Here is a 19,651-nt window from a genome sequence, read left to right as displayed (position 1 = left end):
AAATTTAACAAGATGTTAACTATAATATAGATTGACCTAACTGCAACGGTGGCCGATATCGCTACTGTTGTAGAGATATTGTAAGAGCTAGGCCTGATTTATCAATCCTTATCTGAGAAACCCATCCATTTCGGTATAGAGACAGGATCTATCTCTGGTCCTTGATGAGTTAGTATAGAACTAACATGTTCACATATAAATTGTATTTAGTTTTTGGACAGAAGCAAGCTAGCTATAATATACTCGTTAATATTAAGAGTTGAAAGCAAATGTGAAATGGATGTGATACGAGGCTCTTAAAGATACCCTGGAGAACAGTGGAATGTTATACCATAAAAAAGCCTGGTACTATCGAATACTGCTTTGCAAATGTTTACACTTTGTCCAAGTTTTATCTCGTAATACTCTGTTACACTTTTTACAGTTATACAGGCTTCATGTCTTTGCCCTAGCTTAGAGTTCTTACACAGTCAGTTGTTCTGCTTATCAAAGATATTTAAATACATTTAATCAATTCCATGTTTTACCATTCTTTGCATCAAGAAACAGTGTGAAACTAATTAAGTAGTATTTGGGCAGTTTGTTGGTTTAGATTGTAATTTTTAGCAGGTATTTTGAACTCAGTGTGGTTGCACTGGGTCCGTGCTCTAGGGGAAGGGGAGAATATGGAATTGATTATGCTAGTAACCAACAAAAAATGGTATTTCATTCTTTCAGTCAGTACCAATCCACAGTTTGTCTTTATTAGAATGAAATCCCATGGGATCTGAATAACTTTTCATTTTACCAGGGTAATTATTATAGAATAGTTTGCTCAGAAAGGTAGCTTCCTAATTCTGTGTCTAGGCATGTAAGTAAAGATGGATTAATTCTGACACCTTGCAGGTGTCGAGAAGATGGGGGACAGGGAAGCAGCATCGTTCTCACTGAGGTATCTACAGTAGAAAATCAGGTTTACTCATGCAGATTTTAAAGGCTAGGTATGTGTGTATGCATTTGCAGTCTGCTGAAGTTTATCTTAGACTCCTTTAAGGGAAAAGTTCCTACATAGAAAGTGAGGCACAAATATCTTGAATTTCCTTTAATTTCTGGAAAGCTTCAAAAATACTTACAAGGAATGAGTGGGAGGCATCTGAGATGATGGAAGTCTGATATTTTGTTGCTGTCATCTCCTCTAGGCCTTACTTCAAACTCATGATGTAGTGGCACATGAAGTTTACAGTGATGAAGCGCTGAGAGTTACACCTCCTCCCACCTCTCCATACTTAAACGGAGATTCTCCAGAAAGCGCCAACGGTGACATGGATATGGAGAACGTAACACGAGTTCGACTGGTGCAGTTCCAGAAGAACACAGATGAACCAATGGTATGGAGGGAACCTCGGTATTTCTCTTGACTCTTTACTCTTTACTGGTAAAGACCAGTATTATAATGATTTTAATGACAGTTTCTACATTTTGAAGTAGGGTTGCCAGTATAATTGGAATAGTTCAGCAGCCATTGTAGATACTTAAACTTCTGTGTACATCCTTAAGTTAAAATGCCATGTGTGCATTCATACTACTGCTGTACCACTAGAGCTGTTTTTGTTTAAAATCAACCTTGTAGTAGTTATAGCAGATTAGGCTTTAAACCAAACTGGACGCTTTGCACATCAATACAAAATTACATTTTTAACAAAACAGACTCTTTTATGCTCATGTATTAAATTATTGCATCTTCACTTATAAATAGCATTTGTTTTCATTGCTCATATTTATGTGAGTGGCGAAGTTTTTATTTTAACCTGGAAATTTATACACTGCCTTCAAGCTTTTAGGAAAAGTGACTGTTCTTAACCACTCAAGAATCATACTGCTTAATGTTTTATTTTAAGAGTATAAGCATTTCTTTTTGTAGGGAATCACTTTAAAAATGAATGAGCTGAACCATTGCATTGTGGCAAGAATTATGCACGGAGGAATGATTCACCGGCAAGGTAATCATGTGTCATAAATAGTTTTGTCTTCAAACACAATTATTTAGATCATTTTGTACAAACGGTGTAACGGTACATGCTTCTCATTTTGATTGATACTATTCCATAGTAGTGTACCTCTGCATCTGGATGGAGTCCTGTTAACTGCCTTTGCTACCTTCCAGTTGCAGACGTCTTTGAGCGTTTTGAGATGAGGGCCCACTATGTTTCATTTAGGCCTTAATTAGGATAATGGGAGTATAGCTCAGTAAGAGATTGAAATGCCAATAATTTCTGGAGCTGTACTTATTTAATTCTCTGTTTAAAAAAAAAATAAATCCTTAGACTAGTTACAGCACGTTTTCTTGCAAAAATGGAAGACCTTTTTTCAACAAAAAATTTAAATTTCTCCATATATTTTTCACACAGTTCTTGAGCATCTTTGTACTTTTGATGTTGAGGCTTATAAAAATGATTTGTGAAATAAAAATATTTCTTGTGCCTAGAACTTGAATCTTTATTTTCAGTTTTCACTATACTATAGCAAACCTTGCAGACATGCATCTTTTCTCATCTCCAGTCTACTCCTTTTTTCCATTTTGTGTGTCCAGATCAGATGTCAAAAAATAGCTGGGCTTTGTCCTACTTTAAACAGATAAACTTCCCTGCTAGGTTGTTAGCTGCAAGTTTGGATTGCACCCTTAAAAGGGTTACTTCGGGTCTTCCAGTTTGCCATCTTTTTCTTTTGATGAACACAAAAACTTCCATCAATTGTCAGACTGAAGTTCCTTCTAGCCTACGGTTCTGTTTCAGAGGAAGCTAGGAACAGGTAATGAGGAAGACAAAACATGAAATGGGGAAAGAGTGCAGTGATCCTTTCCCTGACACATTCACTTTGTCTCCTTGACATGATCAAGCCTGTCAAGAAGCAGGAAAGATAAAAATTTTCATACAAGCAAAGATGCAATTCATTTATAGACTTCTGTATTCTTTTAGAGGACCCTCTGAATTGAAATTTATTTGGCTTCTAAAAGTGAATTTTAGAAGGAGATTACTCCAAGATTCGCAGAAGGAAGGTTTTCATCCAACTGTACTTAAGTAGTGGTGATCCTCTGCAGAGCATTGTTTCAAATGACTGTGTTCCATAATGGGGGGTAATAAAACTTTTAAAACCTGTTAAAACTGGGAAAAAAAAATTCAACTATGCCCATTAGAATTCTGTTCCTTTCTTTTTAATTATACAGTGTCTTTTGGGAAATTTAACCCATTCTATATGTGCTTCATCTAACTAAGGTAGCTCTTCTGCACATAGCTTTAGTCTGAAAATTAACTATACTTCAGTGTTTCTGTAGTATTGTCATCTTTTTTTTAAAATGTTTCTAATTTTGTTAGTGCTCTAGATGCCTCTTAGCTTCACTGCTTCATTCAAAATACCTATATTTAGAATATTTTTACTGAATAGAACAATAGAAATGTGAGTTGACAATGATCTCAAGCACAACGTGTCTTTGAATCCTGTTGACAGGGTCTGTGGATTTTATTTGTTTCAGGGGTTTTTTATGTTGTTTCTGCTGTCTCCTCTTGCTATATGGAAAACTGCCAGGCAATAACAGCAATGACTAGATAATAGATCTACTGAGAGGGTTAGAGGAACTCTATAATTTCAGGTCTAGCAATATTAAGTACAAAACTGTGCAATTCCCAATCACAAAATAGTAGCTGCTGTGAAGTCTGCCTCCTGTCTCTATGCCAGCTGTATCTAGTCCTGCTGGTTATAGTTGTCCCTATTCAAAAGGTGGGGAAGTTGAAGTAGGGAGACAGGCTTGTAAAGATGCTGTCTACTTGCACCTTCCAGAGGATTGAGCTCAATGAAAATGAAACGTTGTCTTTTTGTTGACTTATCGGCTTTTTTAGGATCAGTAAATGAGTTGTATCTTAGATCTTAGGCTTTTATTTATGTCTTGGCTTTCACCTTTGTGTCTGTGCCTTACCTTAGCTCGGTTCTCCATTCACTTTTTACCTGTGCATTCTGTTTAGACTACTCATAGTGTAAGTATTATTTTCAGGGGATCTGCATATAGCCTGAGTTCTCAGCAGCCCTCAGTATCTTAACCTATAGGTTTTTTGCTGCTGACTGGTTTTGGGGCACACGTGCTTAAATGTGAATTCATTCTTAAAATGCATTTAAGAAGAGGTTCTAATATGGCATTTAAAAAGATTTCCAAAGAAGAGAGGGGACTTATTGGCTGCCCGTTTAACGTCACCAGAAAAACAGCAGTTGTACATTGTCTGTTCTACATTGTCAGAGTGACTTAATGTAAAGCTTACACCGATTTTTAAAATGCTGATACCCCTGATAACGTTTATTCAATTCTAACAAAATGTATGTGATTACTTGGTGAAAATATGATTATACATTCACAGCCTTTCACTTTCCAAGCTACAGAATTTTCTTTTAGCTACAAAACATGTTTCAGAACAGGGACTCCAAGAGTTTGTTCTTCCTAATAGGGTAGGATTTCTCATACTTCTGTGCAGAGCAAGAGCACACACTTCCTAAAACTGTCTTCACTCTCGCTTGCAAAGACAAAGAAGAAAATAATTTACTCCAGAAATACATCCATTCTTTGTTATTACAGATGTGTTATACATCAGTAATTCATGAATAGCTTAAGTTCTAAATAAACACTGCACTGCCAATAGAAAAGGAACAAAAGCAACCAAAATTGGACGGTTAAGCATATAGGTATCATGGGAGCTACAAATGGTACAGAAGACTCATTGTTCAAAGATGTCATGAATACTCTTTTCCAACAAGAATATTTATAAAGAGTAACAAGTTTCTGCAAATAGTAAAAGCCTCTTCCCTCCGACTGAAAATGTCTTTCTATGGTTTATCAGTGCATCCAACCCCCAAAACAGAATGACCATCTACTGCCAGATGTCCATGCTTTATTCCCAACTTTTATGTATACTGCTCCATTCCAGGCATGAACAGAACAATATTCACTTCTGTCAGAGTAACAGAAATGGGAAATGCTCCAGAAGATGGGATTTTATTTAAATGCATTGTTGAAATTATTTGATACGGGGATGTTACTGAGTCTGATTCTCATTCTAATATTTAATTCCATCAGATTTATTTTTTTAATAATGCCAGAGAATCTTTATACTGTTGCAGGACATATACTCTTTCTGATTCAGTATTATTGTTTAATAACAATTACACTGACTTCAAGCACAATTTGATTTGGGCATGATACAGTCAACACAGACCCTCATTTTTTTTAGAATGTTTTTTTTAAGAATTGGGTATTGAATGCCTTCCTGAGAAAGTCTGCCAAAACTGAAATTTCAAAGTGTTTCACTAGAGATTTGGTCATCAATATTCTAGATGTGAACTAGATTAACTTGAAATTCAGATGCAGGACTGCTGCATTCACAGTCAGTAGACTATTAATTGTGATAATTTTTCCACTGGAGAGTGGAAGAAGAATTGTGATGAGTCTTTTTTTATTATTTCACTATCAGCAGATCAGCTCCTGTAGAAATGTTTGGAGCATTTAATGTGGCTGAAAGACTTACTCTTGAGAGTACTGAAAGTTTTCGTAAGCTTTGGCTCCCTCCAGTAGCACTGCCAAGTGAGCTTCTGTTTTGCAGGAGAGAGCCCAAAAGGAATCATAGCAACAGAGCTTTTCAGGATTTTTCTCCTTGGTTCAGGCTATGCTTGTGTTTGGCACACACACAGTTTGATTTTTCATATGTTTGTCCAGCTAAAAGTTTTGCTTGCATGGTATTCTTTGGGAAAACTGACTGTTTTGGTTCAGGAAAAGAATTTTAAGGATTTGTCAGGATTCTTGTTGAATGAAGTTTTTCAGGTAATTTTCCGTAGACGTGTTTTAGTTTAGGAAATGTTTGCCAGTTGCTAGTTTTCCAAGTAAGATTAATTATATTAGGTACAGTAATTGTATTAGGTACAGTATTTAGAAAAGGATACTTGCACAAATTATTTAAATCATACAGCAGAAGGAAACAAATGTGAAGTAAATGGCCTTGTCATATTCCATTATATATGAAACACATTCTTCTGGCTAATAATTAACCATGGAAGTTTTTTTTGAGAACTGCTAGAGAATTAGGTGGGCTTGAGTTACTCAAGTCAGAAATTATCATCCAAAAAGAGCCTCCTATGTTGCTTCTAATCCTGACGATAATTAATTCATTCACTGCCGCCTCCCTGTTAACCTTTCTAGTGTCTTAGAGCCATGTTGCAGCATGCCGTTCCCGTCCCAGCTTCAGCAGGTCATTTTATGACTTGCCTAAGCTAAGCAGATTTTTGTTTCGTCAGCTGCCATTGTAGGTAGTCACACCAATCATTTACATTCAAGCTGAAGTCAAGTGTACGTACAGAAAATGCATATTGTAACTATGACAAATCAAAATCAGAGAAGTGAAAAAATGCAGCAGTCTGATAGATAAAATTAAGACTAAATAAAATTAAGATAGATAAAATTATGCCCAGAAGCCAAACTGCATTAAGTAGTCATCTGATAAAATACTGCTTGAATATCTCTGAACGTTTCCAGCTGACTAGTTGCAGGTGACTTTCTTTTTGATGTGTGGCTTTTTGCAGTGTCCTTATAAGGGACTGATGTTTTCCCCATGTACTTTATAGGGTGCTTGGGCATCTCATGCTGGTGTATTGACTGCACTCTGAAAGACAGATCCATAATCTTTGGTAGCTAATACATAGCTACTAAAGTCCTCTGAATCTAGCAAAAAAACTTATTTTAATGTTGTTTCATATTTATGCCTTCATATGTATATTAGTACTGTCTTACAATTATCTCGATTTGTAAAAAGATGTTTGAGGTGATTGTGTGTTTTATTAACTCCACAGGTACGCTACATGTAGGGGATGAAATCCGAGAAATAAATGGAATCAGTGTGGCAAATCAAACTGTAGAACAACTACAAAAAATGCTTGTAAGTGTCTGAAATCTTTCTCATGTTCTTTATAAAAGTGCCTGTCTTGTTTTGACAAAACTTTTAGTAATTGCATTGTGACTTCCCCTCTTTCTTCTATTCTTCATAGCCTACATGTGCATGTAACACAAAGTCTTCCCGTGTTCAACTGTTAAAGACTTCTACAGGCTCTCCCCTGGTTTTTTGTAGTGGCTTTTTTGCACATTATACCCAGGAATGGTAGAAGGCACCTCCAGGTGCCGTTTTATTTAGTCCATTTAGTCCCACGGAAAAGGTCATTGACACTCAACCAATCCTGACAGATGTATGTCTGACCAGCTTTTAAGAAAACTTGAGTAAGGAGGTTCCCCAAATTCTCTGGGCAGTTGACTTTAGTGTATAACTCTTCTATGTTTTAGAAAGAAAGTCTTTTCTAACATCTGAGTTTCCTTTGTTGAAATGCAGCAGTTTCTTCTCTTGTCTCTAGTAGGCATATCAGAAAAAATACTGCTTTCCTCCTAATACTCATCCCAAGTTAGTCTATAAAGATCATGCCCTTATTTTAAATCTTCAGTCTACACTAAGTGTAGTCACTGAGTATACTATGAGAGAGAGGAAACTTTTCTTGCCTGTTGGTATAATTGCTACACAAAAACGAAACAATAAATCATAGAACCATTCAGGTTCGAATCTCCTGCATAAAGCAGGGTCAACATTGAATTCAGCCCAGGTTAAGCCTTTAAAATATCCAAGGACAGAGATTTGACAGGACAGGTGCCTCTTTGAGCAACCTGTTCCAACACTTCATTATCATCATAAGGAAAAATGTGTTCCTTATATGTAGCTGGAACATCCCTTCTTTCTATTTGTAAGTGTTGTGGCTCATGCTTATTGATGTTACAAACTAAAAAAAAATATTTTGAGCTCAGACAGTCTGGTGTTTTTCAGGAAAACTCCATCCTGGGCCTTGCTAGTAGAGTCAGTATGATATTCCATGACACTTGCAAATTTTTCTGCATGCAACCCTAATCTTGGGATCTTGGATGATATCACTAATCCTTTTTTCGTGTCCAGAACTATATAGACAAGCTTAAGTGAGTCCAGGCAAATAGCGTTTTTTTGGCTCACAACAAGCCAGCCAAAGAGAGAAGGGATGAAAACTCCAAGATCACTTGAAGCGATCGGCTTACCTTTCTGCCCAGATCAAGTCCTGCAGTTGTCAGCCTTGTGGTGGTACTTATATTCAAATTGTCATTTAAGAAAATATGGCTGAGCAAATATGTTGCCACAGTCTGCTGCTGTTCTGCAGTTACTACTTGTTATGAATATTCTCATACTATAGTAAATGCAAACTAGCAGACTTCATGTTCTGTTCTGATGAAAGGCTATTTCTTACATTTCTACCTTTAGTAGAGTAACGTGCAGCTTTCCAGAAATTGTGAATATGCTTTTGCTATTTAACATGTATGATGAAAGGGAAGAAAATACCACTTCAGTAGCAAACATTCTGTGGATCACAAGAATATAGCTACAAAGAAGAAAAAGATTGACATGGGAGAAACCTACATATCTGTGAATTCCTCACCTTAAAATACAGCTGTATGTTCTAGGCATTCAAAAGCTGGTCGGGCAAACAAACTAATAATGTACGTTTATCTTTTAGATTAACAAGACACGATCTAAATGTTTGTTTAAGTGAAATGACAAATGAGCCATAGTATTTTAGCTTTGCTGAATATTTACTTTAGGAAAACATAGTGCTGCTTTCAAACTATGATGCTTTCCTTTCAAGCATTGCTGATTTGGAGTATTTATCTTCAGTGTGTTATTCTTTAAAAAGTGCTTCTCTTTTTGCAGAGGGAAATGCGTGGAAGTATCACCTTTAAGATTGTGCCAAGTTATCGCACGCAATCTTCATCCTGTGAGGTAATGAATTTAATGAACCCTCCCATTTCTTCCTCAGTCCTGTAACTAACTGCCTGCTGATGGCTGAATGTTACTGCTTTCTGGGAAATTGTTTCTGCCTGTCCTGTTAGATCACGCACACCAATTTTACAACAAAGATAACGGAACACGAGTAGGTCCCATCTACCTACTCAGCCCTGCCTTCATATTCATCTCATCAGCACCTTAACTAACTCTTTACAGCCTATTTTTTAAAAAAAAAAAAAAAAAAAAAAAAAAAAAAAAAAACAAACAAAAGGAAAGGGGATCCTCAACTCATGCATTTAAGAAGCCCCTTTAAAAAAATTACAGTTTAAACTCATTCTCCAGAAAGTCTGTTAAAGTTCCTAAGCTGAGGAACAATCCTCCTTTTTTTAGGCATTAAACATTATTTTACTGCTTTGGGCTGTTAAGGGTTAATTGAAGAATCTGTTTCTGTATAACCCTGTTGAGGTAAATTTGTGATGGTTGTCTGTAACAGTTACACGTGGCTTAATATTATGTTTCCATGAAAAAATGGTATTTGTCGTTACAGAAGAAAAACAGATTTGGAGTTAGTTCTTGTTGAACTAGAAACTTGGTATTATGGTTTTTACACAGTAATGTTTAATTCCCTTCTGCTCACAAAGTTATATTCCAGATTGCAACTGCAGGGAATTAAATTCTAGAAAATGGCTTCTTGAGAGATACTGTTCCAATTTAAGCATACAGATGGCATATGCACTATGCAGATGATGCCAGTCTTTCTGTGCCACACGCTTAACTGCAGAAACAGTTCCCAAATTAGAATTCCAAGAGTGAAATCACAACCCCTGTTGGAGTCAAGCACCTTATCTTAATTAGAGCTGTGATTTCACCCTAATTGTTTTTGTGTCTCAGCAGATGCTAGAACACACAGAAACGGCTGTTGTGATTGTCAGAACAATCTGTTTGAAAGAAAAAAAATTCTTCTCTTTGGTTGCCTTCTGTACTTTTAATAGAAGTCAACAAGAACTAAAAGGTTTTAGAGGTAGAAGGTTTGATAAATTTTCACCTATGAGGCCGATTTTCCTAAAAGCTATAAATATGAAATGCAAAGGCTTTAAAAAAAACCACCTCAAATAGAAATTCTAGAGTGTGCTGACAAATTTATGTATTGAATTCTCTGCTGTAAATAATAAAAGATACCTCACTTCCAATATTAAAATACAGAAATTGGTGAAACTATATACCAGCTGTGAAGATTATTATTTGGAGAAAATAATTCAGCATGCAGCTTTAAATTAATACCATTCGGTGTCATTTTAGTAGTAGCAGGTCATTTGTGTCCTTAGGTTCTTCATGACTATTCATTTCACGGAAGAGAGGAAAATAGACTCTGACCTTCCTTTGGAAAAAACAGCAAAACTAGAAATGTGTGATCAAAGACAGGAAAAAAAATAAACATGTCTAATTATCACACTTTGTGGCATTTAGCATTCGTTTAATCAGAGGTGGCTGAGTCTGTTCCACCTGCTCGGCCACACCATGACTTTGGCTAGATTTTCAACTGTTACAAAGAGCCAACATTTTTAAATCATCCTATTAAAGCATCACTAGTCCTTTGGTACAGAGATATTTTTTTTTCACAGAATTTTTCAGGATTGTGATTCAGATGATGAATCAAATCCTTAACCATTGATACAGGCTAAAAATGAATGTTGAATGACATTACTAAGACAAAAAAAGCTTGCTTCTAATGCTGTCTAGCAGGATAAATTCAGAGATACTGAGTCTTCACTAGTATAATCTTACTAGTTAAGGTATTTGTTGGCAATATTTCAGTATAAATTTATGTTTGGTGTCCGTCCCTCCCCCTTCAGTCATGGACTGGTGCTCACGTAGTATAGTTTTACCAGAAAAGCAATATAAAACAGAATCAATAATTGGGGGTTTTTGAGACTCCTACCATGATCACATCATTGGATTGCAAAACATCTTGTTAATCTTGAATAAGAAAAACTAAGTATTAGTAGAATCAAAGGTGAACTGCCTTTTATATAGAATCTGTCTATATACCTTTATATACAAAGGTGAGGGGGGTGCAGGATGTTATTTTTGTAAATAACTGAGATTTGCATTTCACTTGCCATATTTTTCTTCTTTTGTAGGCATTTAAGAGAAGTGTTGTAGTGGTGTTTTCTAAGTATTGAGCCACTTCTGCATATTTAGGGAAGTCTTGTCCCTATAGTACGTAATGGTACTTCAGTGTCACTAGGCAGTTTCCCAAATCTCAACTGAATAATTTCAGGTTTCTTGGGGATTTGTGGCTTTTGCTGCACCCATGCCTTCCATTCAGTTACCAGGTCTTCTATTTCGTGGAGTAGACTTGAAAACATAGTACTTCTGAATTCCCTTGTATAAAAATTTGATCAATTGATCTACTGTGAGATGACCTGTTTAGGCACTGGTATGGCAAATGGCTTGAGTTACCTAGATACCTAGATAACACAATGGCCAGGATGTTGTGTTTTCTGCTTCATCTGAAGCAGAAATTACACCCAGGAAATTACACACTTGCATAAATATGAACTTAAGTAATTACTGCAGTACTTTCTTCTTGTGGCTAATGACTGTGTATGCTGTTTATACATTTCAGCTTTATCCAACTGAGTAAGCATTTTGCCCTAGCTACATTTGCATTCTTACTTTGTACTGACAAAACACCCCAAGTAACTTTTTGTAGTGTCAGGTAGATGAGAATGGTAAGGGAAGTGCTACCTTTTTTTTTTCTTTCTTTCTTTTTTAACAAAAAAAATTTCCTTATAAACATCCCTTACGTTTCAGATCGTCTTCGTGAAACACTTAAGCTGTTTCATTAGGAAGAAAAGCCTTTATATATATATTATTTTTTAAAAAAAAATCTGGTGGTAATCACCATGGATTTTTTCCTTTAGTCTTGCGGTATTTCTATTAGTGCTCAGAATATAAGACTTTTTATAGTCTTAAACCTTTTTTATATTTGTACTAAAAATACTGCCAGAAAGGTTCCTTGAGAAAGACTGAAATTGAAATGTATTTTCACGTTTTTGGAAAGTCTCTCTCATTGTTTTGTGGCTCTAACAACAGCGTCATTAATATAGCTGTTCTTGTCCGTATCTAATTTGATCAGGCCACATCTTGTAGATATAATTGACTTCTGCTATAGGATTGCATCTCAGATGCATTTATTTATCATTCATAATCCACACTTAAGAACAAGGAATCAACGGGAAACTAGTTTTGCCATCATTTGGAAATAATTGTGATTGTTTCTTCTAAGGCTTCAGCTGTGGTGCTTGAACTGAAGAGCAAGGATCCAAAAGACTGCCATTCTGTTATTTGGCTTGGGGCTAGACAAGATTGGGAAGTCTAGATAGTCAAGTTATACTGAAACATGATGATAACACTTCTACACTACTCAGAATCGTTGGATCCTCGAAATGTTTTTCTGCTTTTATCCCTAGGAGAACTAGGGCTTTTTCGGATTTACTGGAGAAACAAACTCACAACCAAAGCTGAAGTTTTCCAGTCCAGTTCTAAGCAGTCCTAGCATTCTACAAGGATCTCTCTACTCATTGATTTGTCTCATTAGACTGTACATAATACAGTTTTTCTCTTAACTTTTGAGTCTGATATTTTTGGAAAGAAAGACCAGGTCCCTAGGAAATTAAGACTCTAAATGCCTTTGAAATTGAGGTTGAACTGCCTAATTATTTATAAATTGTACATATGCCTCTTGACTAGCTTGATAGATTAATTTCTTACAGTTAGTACTGAAATCACCAATAGCACTGAAAATGTGTATTTTCCTCAGTGTGTTATGATGAACATTTGCTTTGAGTACTATGCTGTTTTCTGTTGAGAATTGTTGGAGGAATACAAATGAAAACATTCTCAAGCTGACAAAATTTCCTTCAAAGGGAGAAGCCTTCAAGAGAGTCCAGAAATAGTGTCATTATCCAAGTTACTCTAAACTTGCTTTTCTCCAGATGACTTGGGTGCTTGCATCACTTTCCAAAGCTTTCCCTTGCTAAACCATCACTGACTAGCAGATCATAACAAACCAGGTTTTTAAAAAAAAAAAAAAAGTAAAATTAATTTTTCACCTCTTCTTGAAAGTGAGAAATTGGCAGGAACAGAATTGCAGAGCAAGCAGAAAATCTCATTATAAAAGAAGGAAGTCACTGCTTTTTTGGAAAAGAAGTATCTCCTAGCTGCTATTTGATAAAGGTGACGTTGATAATCCCATACACAAAAAAAACGGAATAATGGTTCCTTTAGGCTTTTCTTTTTTCTGTTTTTTTTTTTTTTTTTTTTTTAGTAATGAATAGCTTATTTGACCTCATTTGAACATTTTAAACTTGTTATGCTGGAGTTATTTTGTAAATAGAATTAGAGCTGATTTCCCCCAGTCAGTTATATGTTGCAAATAGTTGTGGGAACCAAATGAGCATTTTGTTCTTAGGCATGTAGCAGAAGTATACAGACCTACGTACTTTGAACCACAATGACTTTACAGTCATAATATTGTCAGATCTGTCCTCAATTGTGTTAAAATCAAAGCAAGCTTCTAGATAGCTGCACATGGAACTTTCTGTGAAATCATATCTAATGAGTCCACAAAAAAGTGCAGAAGTTCTACACAAGTTTGTCGCACATCGAGCATACAGGCAGCAAGAGTGATAAAGTATTGCCTGTCATTTTAACTTTTCGTGATGCTTTTAAACAGCTGTGAGTGCTATCACATAATTAGTATAAGTTCAAGAATATTAGTAGAGGACCTTTACCTGATTAATGTTGTTGCATGAACAGTTTAGCTCTAATTCTGGTTTTTAATTTGTTCAAAGAGGGCACTTGTACTGATAAAATTTGACAGGGATAACTTTGTTTTCTTTGAAAACTGTTTTAGCCCTTTTATTCTGCTATCATTGTCGTTATGCAAAATTCCTAAATTGCCCTTTGACAGGGAATATTATATTCCAAAATTCTTTTGGGGGTAAAGGGGATTTTTTTTTTCACAATGTATGATTGAATTATTTTATTTCCTGAAGAGGCGGCTCAGTTACCTGATCTTACAGAATTAAGTAGTATACAATCAAAATGGCATGTGAAAAAGATTGTTCTACAAGTGACTTTCTTGCCTCTGCAAAACCCAGTCAGAAATTCCTATTATCCTTTCTGTAGAATTTTCCGGTATGCACCCTCCGTCTGCTGTCTCCTCACTGAAGTGTAGGACCACACTGGTAATCTGAGTTAAGAGAGGTGGCTTTTTTAAAGCGATATATTTTGGCAAAGTTTAATGTTTTTAAGCCTATAAGAATGCTGGAGGAAAAAAACCCTCAGTATGCTGTAAAATGGATGAGGAGGGAGAAGAGGGTATCCAGCTTCCTTCTCGTGTGTTAGCTTCAGTGTCTTTGGGACACTGCAGAGAGACTCATCTTACAGAGTAGAATCTGATCAACACTGGCCTCCACCACATAGCTAAAAAGAAATTTAGAAGAGTCTTTAAAATGGAATATGAGCCTCATTCTATTCAAAGTATTATTCCACATATAACTTTCAGGTAATTACAAAGACACCGGTATGACTAATGGCCTTTAGCATTGTCAGCCACATGAGATCTAAGAGGTCCCAGATACTCAGTAATTAAAAAGCTGTTTGATTGCTAAGGCAATATAAAAATAGTTATTAGCTAGGATACATCAGAATGTCAAACCTGAATCTTAAACTATGAAAGAAGTTTTCAGATTTATGGAGTTTGTAGTGTGGAAGCTTTTGCAGATGAAGCAGCTAAGCAAATGGTTATAAGGCTGTGGATGTAACTGTTCTTTTAAATATGTGTTCCTGTGATAGTGTTGTGTTGTTAATGAACCTTGTGTCTTATTTCAGAGAGATTCCCCCTCTACATCCAGACAGTCCCCAGCTAATGGTCATAGCAGCACTAACAATTCTGTTTCGGTAAGATTTCCAGTTCCACGCAGAGAAAGTGTGAAAGTTTTGTTGGTGCTCATCTGCCATTACTGTTATACTTATCGTGTGGTCAGTAGCAAATTTTGTCCTGCTGATAGAACCAAGGTTATTACATATGTAACTCCCCATTTTCTTTTTTTAGGGGTTTTTTCCAACATATTCTTCTCATTAAAAGCCATATAGTGAGTTAAATGTTAATAACTGTCATGTGACACTTCCATCATCCTTAAATCATTGTTAGCAGTTTCCTCAAAACTAAGCAAAGGTTTAAAGTGGAAGTTTTATTTCCATCCTGAACTTTGGAAGCAGTGTTTGAAGAAAGAATAACTGTGCAGTTGGTATTTCAAGACATTTTAGACTCTCTTGAGTTTTGTGTTTTGAGAGGCCTCTGGAACGTGTATTGGTTTCCGCTATCTGAGTTAACGAATTGGTGTGCCCTCTGCTCTTGTGGTACGTGCACATACTTTGTGAAATATGAGCCTTGCCTGGACATGAAAAGCAAAAGGAAGTGGCTTTAAACTGCACTACAAACCAAGCTATTACCATCACATCTTTAACACAAAGTACTTCTGTTTCGTATGCATTCAGGTAGAAAGGTGCTGTTGATCTCCTGTTTTTTCTAAAGTATATTCATGTTAAAATTTGTGTTGTTTATCATTTGTCATTGTTCGGACTAATGTAGTAACTGTACACGCAAGTTCCTTCAGTAAGAGTGCTGTCAGTATCATGAGTTCATGGGACCAGCTAAAAAAAACCAAAACTGAGTAACTACTCTTTTATCTATTAAAAAAATTACAACTTCAAAATTATTTGCCACACGGTAAAGTGCTTATTAATGAATACAATGAAAAATAATTGTGGATGAGAAATGCAAGAAATTTTTGTGAATTAAATTGTATTTGTAACACCATTAGTAGTTATTATCTTATTCCTCAGCACAATTAATCACATTATACATTTTTAATAATAAAAATTTGAGTATTTATAATAGTCATCCTTCACTTTTAAAAACAAGACTAAGTATTGAATGGAAAAGTCATTCACATAAAGAACCTCTTTCACTTGACAGTGCTTTTGTGTTGAAGATGATGAATTATTTATTAAAAAGCACATTCTCTATCTGCTTAAACTTTTTACCTGCTTTCTTCAGCTTGCTGCTAAACAGCCTGGGTTTGATTTTTCTTTAAGAAAAAAATATTTCTAAACATGGGTCAATGCTTTATACTTTGTCTGACTTACCATTTTACTGTAATGTAGTATGAATCACTAACAAATGGTGTTGTATACCCTTAAAAAGTAAAATGAAAATTTCTTCTCCTGGGTTGACTTTATTCTGCAGGACTTGCCATCGACAACACAACCAAAAGGACGACAGGTGAATAGATATCCTCCCTGGGAATTTTTGTAAACTTAGCTGCTAGTGAACATCCCTGCTTATCTTTTTCCCCCTCATATTCTGTATGTGCTGGACTAAAACATTTAAGCTTGGAAAATTTGTTCCATTTTTTTCATTTTTCTTTTTAACTCATTTGTTTGTGGCTAATTAAAAATAGCATTTTTTTCATGCATCCATATGTGTGAGAGTTACAAAGTCATTGTAAATTTAACTGGAGATGTTGTTTTAGTTCAGAATGCATTAATAGACTTACTGTTGTGCAGTGACCTGTGCAGATTTTCATCTTAGAGGAAAGCTCAAACTTACATTTTAGCTGAAATGGAGACTAGTATGGCAAGTGTCCAGTAATCTACTCTAAAACATTGTACTGACAAAGATTCTAAAGCTTGAGTTGGTCTGTAACTAATTATTAACATTAAGAAAGCTCTTCAAAGAAAAACATTAAGGACAGTTTCTATTAAGAGTTTGTAAGTCTTGAAGATAGCCTCTTACATTTTCAGTCCTAAGGCCTGGATTCAGTAACCTCCCTTAGCTTTGTTACTTTGACGGTAGTACATGTCATCATGGACCGAAGTAAGTTCTTCCCTCTCCAGAGACTTCCAAGAAAGCTTAAGAGCTCTGCAGAGGATTCCCTATGATTCCCTTTGCAGTTTTAAGAATTTTTGGTTTTTTACAGCAGCCTCCAAATCAACACAGACCATCAAGTGATTTGTGATTCATCTTCAGTAACTGCTGTTTATATATAGCCCTTCCAGACTCTGCCTCTGAATCTTAACCATGGACTCGACCTCTTACTCTACCAAGGGTTTTAATAATAACTCTTGCAATTCCATTCAAAAGAGTCAATGGACTCTATGATCTGTAGTCTTGGACAATCTTTTTATACTACTGTCTGGTTGAGTTGGCTGGAACATCTATTGCAAGGATGGATTGCTCTCACTTCGTTTCCCATTTTTAAAGCTTACAGCTATATGGTTCTTTCAACTTTCTATTGTGTTGGGTTTTAGTTTTCCTCTCATAAACTATTTTTCCCAGGAGAAGAAACTTTGTTCAAGGCAGCATCAGAATAATGATGTTCCTCGTACTCACACCATATACAGCTACCTGTTTTTTTCAAGAGCCTTTTCCCATTGAACCAGCATATTTTTCTGGGAGCTTGTCATCCTTGAAGACAGTAAGGGCTTGGATAACAGATACATTGCTATCTGTAACGTTCCATGAAGAGCCCATATGTGGTGGATAGTGGCTCAAACTGTAGCAGGGACTTGAAAAGCAAGGAGGTTTCTAGATGATAAAAATACTGCTCACTTTTCTAGACCTATGTTAGGTAGAGTTGAGGGGAAATAAGGGATTGGTTCAATACTGATTACTTCATAGAAAGCGAATTACTAAATAAATGTAGTTCGTTTTAAAATATCCTATTTTTCAGGTGATTAAAAGAAGTTAGGTTGCTTGTCTAAACTCACATGCTCAATGCACAGCAGAACAAGGGTCAGATTTAGTATACTAAGATTTGCGTTCTATATAAAATACAGATAAAAATACATCAGGTACAGGATAGTAGTGATTAGCGATTTTAAGTTAATTTATTCATATGTTGGGTTGCAGATTGGATTACTATAGGAATGAATTTAAAGTGCCATGAATAGTGCTAACACTACATAGTTACAGCTATTTTTGGAGCAGAATTTGAGCAAAGTTGAAAAGTGTTTGTTACAGTTTAAATGAAGGGTATTACTTCGCAATGTAATACTTTTTTTTTAAATCTATTAAATTTTTAGTAAGAAAATCAGCCGTAGAATACACATGGCTGTCTGAGATGCTATAGGGTGATGTTTGAAGTTCATAAACTGTAGAAATTACCCATCTTGGACATGACATTTAATTCTGATTTTATCCTTGGATGCGTCAAGGCTGTAATTAGCAACCAAAAGTGGAGATCACTTTTATTTTTATTTTCTAGGGTTGAGACCTCACTAACACACAAAGCAAGGATTGGTATACTATTTTGAATTGTGAATTCAGAATCTGAATTCTTTCTGTTAATACTCCTTAGAGAATAACTTACTCAAATCGTTAGTTTTCATTTATATAGGAGTAAACTCTTACTGAGAAACCCATGCAGAGAATTCCCAGATTCCCCCCAAGTAACTATATGTGACAGGTACAACACAGGAATTCCTATTTAGTCTAAAAAAAAAGGTACTAAATTTCCAGTCTAAATACTAAAAATCAGTAAGGTAGCTGAAGTCCCTTATACTGTCCAATAAAATTTCCTGTCATACAAATTTTTGAAATATATCATGGGACTTCAGTTGGAAAATACAGTACAGTTCAAGTTGTAATCTGCTGTCTTTTAGTCTGTAATGATTCATGATAGCTAATATTGATTTAAGGGACTCTATCAGTTTATTACATATGTTCATTTTTGCTGTTCAGTTTTTACACTATATAAATACATGAGCTTTCAAAATAACATGTCTCCATTGTTTGCTGGGTTGTTTTTTTCTGTTTCATTTTCAACTATCACTTACGCTTTTGCCATTCTGTTTCTTCCTTTGCTTGTTGCAAACAGTATGTGTAACTACATGCACAGATCAAATTTTCATCTGTTACTCTTAATACTGTACCAGTAATAATATCGCAGTGTCTTTTATAAACTCTTTTTTATAGATATATGTAAGAGCACAATTTGAATATGATCCAGCAAAGGATGACCTCATTCCTTGCAAAGAAGCTGGCATCAGATTCCGAGTTGGTGATATTATCCAAATCATTAGCAAAGATGATCACAACTGGTGGCAGGGTAAACTTGAGAACTCCAAAAATGGTACCGCAGGTCTTATTCCTTCTCCTGAACTTCAAGAATGGTATGACTTAAGTTTTCTATAAAAATGAATGTAGCTTTGCTTTTATTTCAAGTCTTTCATGCTTTTCATTGTTGTATAGCTAGTTTTTGTATAATTTTTTCTTTTTTTAAAAAAAAGTATATATTGCCTCAGTTTGTATGGCATTATTTTTTTTCTCATATATGCATAGCAGTAAGGGTTGCATGCAATACCATATGTGTGGTTACATTAGAAAAATAAACACCTGTGTTTAGTAAACATTGTTTGTGCTTTCTGATATACTATAGGAAACTAGGATTGAAGGCTACATACAGATTGTTTACGTAAGGGGGTCAAATTAATTTCTCTTTTAGGTTCTAAACACTGTTTTCATTAGTACTGCTTATATGCAAGTGCTGCAGGATGTCAAGCACAAAGGTCATTGGGGAACTTTTGGGGTTTTCTCTCCTTTCCCTTTTTCATGTGAAAGCCAAAAAGTAGAAAGAACTCACAGTGCAAAGATTCCTGAATGACAGATTCAATGAACAGCAGTGGCACTGAGTACCTCAAAAGCAACGCAGAGCTCTTGC

General features: G+C 35.6%; 1 protein-coding gene across 5 annotated transcripts in view; it reads left to right on the top strand.

The window, feature by feature from the left end:
- Nucleotides 1-19,651, top strand: part of CASK (calcium/calmodulin dependent serine protein kinase) — a 220,299-nt gene that overhangs the window by 180,272 nt on the left and 20,376 nt on the right. For 3 of the 5 annotated variants that reach the window (XM_059816721.1, XM_059816864.1, XM_059816787.1), the window contains 7 exons: nucleotides 1,179-1,367; nucleotides 1,901-1,979; nucleotides 6,859-6,944; nucleotides 8,781-8,849; nucleotides 14,757-14,825; nucleotides 16,177-16,212; nucleotides 18,907-19,103. In XM_059816721.1, the coding sequence (XP_059672704.1) occupies nucleotides 1,179-1,367; nucleotides 1,901-1,979; nucleotides 6,859-6,944; nucleotides 8,781-8,849; nucleotides 14,757-14,825; nucleotides 16,177-16,212; nucleotides 18,907-19,103 (725 nt within the window). The remainder of the gene's footprint in view (nucleotides 1-1,178; nucleotides 1,368-1,900; nucleotides 1,980-6,858; nucleotides 6,945-8,780; nucleotides 8,850-14,756; nucleotides 14,826-16,176; nucleotides 16,213-18,906; nucleotides 19,104-19,651) is intronic. The other 2 variants (XM_059816928.1, XM_059816994.1) reach the window with 1 other exon arrangement.

This window comes from Gavia stellata, chromosome 1, assembly GCF_030936135.1.
Source record: "Gavia stellata isolate bGavSte3 chromosome 1, bGavSte3.hap2, whole genome shotgun sequence".
In the NCBI taxonomy this organism is placed as follows: Eukaryota; Metazoa; Chordata; class Aves; order Gaviiformes; family Gaviidae; genus Gavia; species Gavia stellata.
This window is presented reverse-complemented; position numbering and strand designations above follow the sequence as displayed.